We start from the raw sequence: 5,036 nt of genomic DNA, 5'->3' as shown, positions 1-5,036 counted from the left end.
CCTCTCTGATAAGCAGTATGGCTTTAGGAAAGGACAATCGACCATAGGGGCCATCAGAGAGGTAACAGACACGGTAAAGAGGGTAGAAGAGGTTAGACACGCGACTAGAGACATCGTAGTTTTGGTAACGTTAGATGTAAAAAACATGTTCAACTCAGCAAGATGGACCGACATACATGATGCCTTAGTCTTTCGGTGTGCCGCAATACATTATGGGTCTTACGGAAGATTATCTGAGGGATCAGGTTATAGAGTATGCCACGAAGCAGTGACGTAGAAGAAGACCTATAACTGCAGGAGTAGCACAGGGTTCGATCTTAGGGCCGGACTTCTCGGGCATCTTGTACGACGGGCTTCTAAAAGTCGAAATGCCGGGAGGCGTGATGCTTGTGGGATATGCAGACGACGTATCCGCGGTTATAACGGCACGTAACGTGGACATCGCGCAAGCGAAACTAAACGCGATTATGAGTAGAGTGCTGTGGTGGATGTCGAAGCACGGCTTGACTTTAGCGCTTAGTAAGACCGAAATAATCCTCCTGACAGGAAAGCGGATACCTACCATCATACCGATGAAGGTAGGCGGCGAGACTATAACGAGGAAATCATCAGCAAAGTATCTAGGGGTAACTCTGGCCACGACGCTGAACTACGGAGAACATCTAAATCGCGTCTGTAAAAAAGCCATGACTAGGATAGGTCAGTTTAACCGACTCATGGCCAACGTGCGCGGGAATAGGCCAACAGTCAGGTGGTTACTCATGGCGACCACCAACTCTATTCTATTATACGGAGCAGAGGTGTGAGCCGACGCGATGATTATGAATAAGTACCGGAACAAGATAATGGCTGTACAGCGAAGGGGGGCCCTTACAATAGCATGCTCCTACGGGCGGTCGCGGCCGAGGCATCGATGGTAATCGCGGGGGTAATCCCCGTGCATCTTCTTGCGACTGAACGCAAGCGGATCTACGAGGCTCGCTTAGTGTCGAATAGCATCTCGATCGCCGCGGAAGAAAGAGAATAAACAATGCGCAATTGGCAGACTAGGTGGACCGAATGTCCAAAGGCTAGGTGGACTAGGATCCTTATTAAAGATGTAGGCCCGTGGGTGGACAGGAAGTGGGGGCAGGTTAACTTTTACCTTACCCAGTTTCTCTCTGGTCACGGATACTTTAGGAGCTACCTGTTCGCGATGAACAGGGTGGCATCACCGGGGTGTACGTACTGCGGTGACGAACGGGACGACGTGAGACACACGTTTTTTGACTGCCCCCGCTGGGCCAAGAAACGTAGAGTACTGGAGCTGACGATAGGGGCGTTCACACCCGAGACTGTAGTTGAAACGATGCTTGATAGTAAGCAGAACTGGGATGAGATAACGGCGTACGTGGAGACGGTTCTCCGCGCAAAGAACAATGATGGTTGCTTGCAAGACTAGCTGACGGATAGAATAGCTTAAGACAGGCGACCCCCAGAAGGAATGCGAAAGCGGCTACCGGGGGAGTTTTTGCGGCCTTCTGAGAGCGGGTGTTTTAGTGAGTATGCCTGGTGTTGTCCCACACCAGGAGAGCCTCACACACGGGGAGTCTCACACGTCTCCTGTCATGGTGCATTATGCATTTCTCCAACTCTCCGGATAAACAAAAAAAAATAAATAAAAGATAGTGTGATCCTGAAGGACCGGAAAACCGGAGAAAAAATGTTTATGCTTAATACAATGTATATAATATGATATAATATAATATAATGCATAAGTAAACGCACTGTAAAAGAGATCCAAATGAGATTCAAATTACAAAGAGGTCACTCTAATACTAATTAAATTGAGAAATATAGATAGTGTGACTCTGCAGGACCGGTGAACTGGAAAACCGGAGATCCGGAGAAAAAGTATCCATGCTTAATATAATGTATAATGTATAATTACATAAGGAAACGCACTGTAAAAGCGGTTTAAATGAGATGTGAATTACAAAGAGGTGACCCTGAAGGACCGGAGAAAAAATGTTTATGCTTAATGCAATGTATATAATATGATATAATATAATATATTACTAGGTAAACTAGGCCGTCATCAGCACATGCCGTTATGAGCACACGCCGTCATCAGCACATGTCGTTATCGGCACACGCCGTCATCAGTACATATCGTTATCGGCACATGCCGTTTCTGATACAGGCCGGTACTGGCACACTCAGATGAGAGAGCGGTAAGAGAGCTGTGAGAGAGCGGTCGATAACGTCATCAACGCTGGCGTTGTCGACCGCGAGATCCCCGATCGATGCGTCTCGGTTCTGGCGGTGACGTCAACGGCCCGATGTTACCTTCTGCTGTTGATACGGACAGCTTGCTTCTTTACCGTCATGTATCTTCTAGATGACAAAAAGAAAAAACATATCGTTGGCTATGCAGGGGATTTGAATCGGGAACCTTACGGTCGCCGGCCGAGCGTCTTACCGACTTACCCGTTACGGGAGTGATGACTAGTATTCAATCAAGTTAGCTCACTACTTAAATTTCTTATAACCCTCTTTTTCAGGCATAGAATAAGTATTTGTGGACAACTTTTGTGAATAATCTTTCCAATCAGAAGATGTTTCCTTCTTTTCCTGTTTCTTATCAATTTTCGAATCAGGAAGAGGCTTATAACCTGCACTACTAGTTGGTGAACCCATGATGTACAAACGAACATTATGTGGAAGTTTTCTCGTATTTATAAGTGATGGGAGCCCCAATCATCGGTCTCACCTGTGAGGTTCAACCATGTAACTTAACCTCTCCATAAATATTTTTTCACTCACTCCATGGATGAACCTTGTCTCTCCAATTGCTTACATTGCTCTTGCATGTATTTCTTCATAAGTCGTACATTGTGAAGAGCACGGCTGGTTTTATAGGCGCCATTATGATGAGGACAAACCGTTACGAGTTTGATCTTGTCTAGAGGTGGATATCCCATTTCCGAGAAGTCGATTACGTTGAATTTGAAACGTTCCAACCACTTCTTCTTCAAGGATCCCATTACTATTACTGCAGTAGAGTCATGCAAGGCTTCCCGAAGAATTTTGCCGATTTCTGTATATTCGATTTCACCAGATGACCATGGTATATCATGATAATGATATTCCAACCATGTATTCTTTTGCTTATACTTTTCTGTGAGTAGACGCCATGGAAAAGGCTGTTTGAAAAGTAGTACAATAGGTTCGATATCATCTCTTAGAGAAACTATAGATAGCTCCTTGAAGATGAAGTCATTGCCGGGCTGCTTAAAACCTTGCATGTCCACTAAGTACTCCATCTCGGAATGACTCTGACTATCAGCAAGCTTTTCTTTACATCATATCCCCACCACTACTACTTCCATCCCCACCACAAGCAGCGCAAGAAAGGAAGCTTGAATGCGCGCGCATAGTAGTGCAAGAGTGGGAATATGAAAGCGCTCTACTCAGGAGAGCATTGGAATGCAAGTTTCAAATCTCTCCATGAATTCGATTTTTGTTATGATACAATGTGTGTTATTAAATAAATCAAACGAGTTTTTTTACAACACTATTTACGCAATTATACTGAACTATGATCAACTACGATCATGTATAATTAAACAATAAGCAGAGGATCCTGCGGGAAAATTATCTTTGGATTCAAATTCCAGCCGAACATCAACGGAGGCGTTTTTCAAAGCTTCGTTCTGTTTTGAACAATCGATGACTATAAGAGATAGATAGCTGATGAAGTGCTACTTTTTAAGCATAGGCTCAATACTCTTGTCATAGTATGCATGTTGAAAGTTGGCATACATATCGCAGAACATAACATACTGATTGCGTTGAATATCTAAATTTAGTTTTCCATAAGGATAGTATTGTGAATTTAAGAAGAGTTTAACATTACTGATATTGCAGTGATCGAAACGACTAGCATTAATTTCTTTCACTTCCTTCCTATTTGTTTGGAAGCCGAGGATCGCGAAGCGTGGCTTTTCTAACTGATTAGATGTTTTGCCTGTCCAAACATGTCTGGGAAGCAGTGGATATTCATACAGCTCCCAACTACGAAAACTCATGTCGATCGATTTACCCTTCTGAATATGACTAAGCATCCGAATTTTATGCTGATTAGATAATACTACATATGGCATGAGCCACTCAATTTTCATCAACTCAATCTTGAAATCCTCGTACTCTGCTGCAGTAGTTGCAGTTGCGACCTTCGTAGGTGTCTGTATTACGGAATTCAGATCATTTCTCGATGTAATGAGAATGATTTCATGCTTCACGTTAACGACTACCTTGCAATAGTCTTCAGTAAAGCATATAAACATACTTAGAGGTATAGATATATCAAAGTATCCTTCACTATTTATCAAATTCTCTTTCTCCTCAACGTCGAGCCAGCCAGCATTATGGATGATTAGACTTCGACTAGGATTAATCGATACCCGTATTACATATCGTATTTCTTCAAACATATGGCAGACGGCGTTGTTTACGAACTTTGTATTTTTCACGAGAGTACCATCAGCTTTGGTTAGCCTACCACATACATAAAGCGAACTAGCTGACGGCAAAAGACACAAGTCTTGATGTTGCACCGAGATACGAATTTCATCACTATTATTGTAAGATGAAACGTTGTAAGGTTGATGAGCATGAATCTCATAATGAGAATTTCTTCCATTTTGACAGCAGAAGAATATACACGTTATTTTCCACCAACTCTTAAGCCGAGGCTTTTTAGAAACTGAATCTTTTGCCGTGTTAGCGTTCTTAACGTTCGCGGACGACTGATGACTTTTCGACATTTTCGATTCCTTATATACCCGCGACCGTAAACGATACCCATTATACTTGCTTCAGATGTAATCGCACTGTTATTACTTCACCGCGAAAATTAACTAAGTGTCCGTCTTCATCAACTATACGAATTTGAAGTTGATCTATGCTTTTCACAGTGATTCGAAGGTAAATAACTTGAGAAGAAACTGCAATAATCTTATAGCCTGGTGGTACTGCAGGGAAGAATTCATGTA

General features: G+C 42.9%; 1 protein-coding gene across 1 annotated transcript; it reads right to left on the bottom strand.

Annotated features, from left to right (window-relative positions):
• Positions 1 to 3,743: 3,743 nt before the first annotated feature.
• Positions 3,744 to 4,808, bottom strand: LOC107981274. Its single transcript, XM_016986599.1, has one exon. It carries the CDS (start codon positions 4,806 to 4,808, stop codon positions 3,744 to 3,746), a length of 1,065 nt encoding a protein of 354 aa, XP_016842088.1.
• Between the last annotated feature and the right edge of the window lie 228 nt (positions 4,809 to 5,036).

The sequence above is a fragment of the Nasonia vitripennis genome (assembly GCF_009193385.2).
Source record: "Nasonia vitripennis strain AsymCx chromosome 5 unlocalized genomic scaffold, Nvit_psr_1.1 chr5_random0002, whole genome shotgun sequence".
NCBI lineage: Eukaryota > Metazoa > Arthropoda > Insecta > Hymenoptera > Pteromalidae > Nasonia > Nasonia vitripennis.
This window is presented reverse-complemented; position numbering and strand designations above follow the sequence as displayed.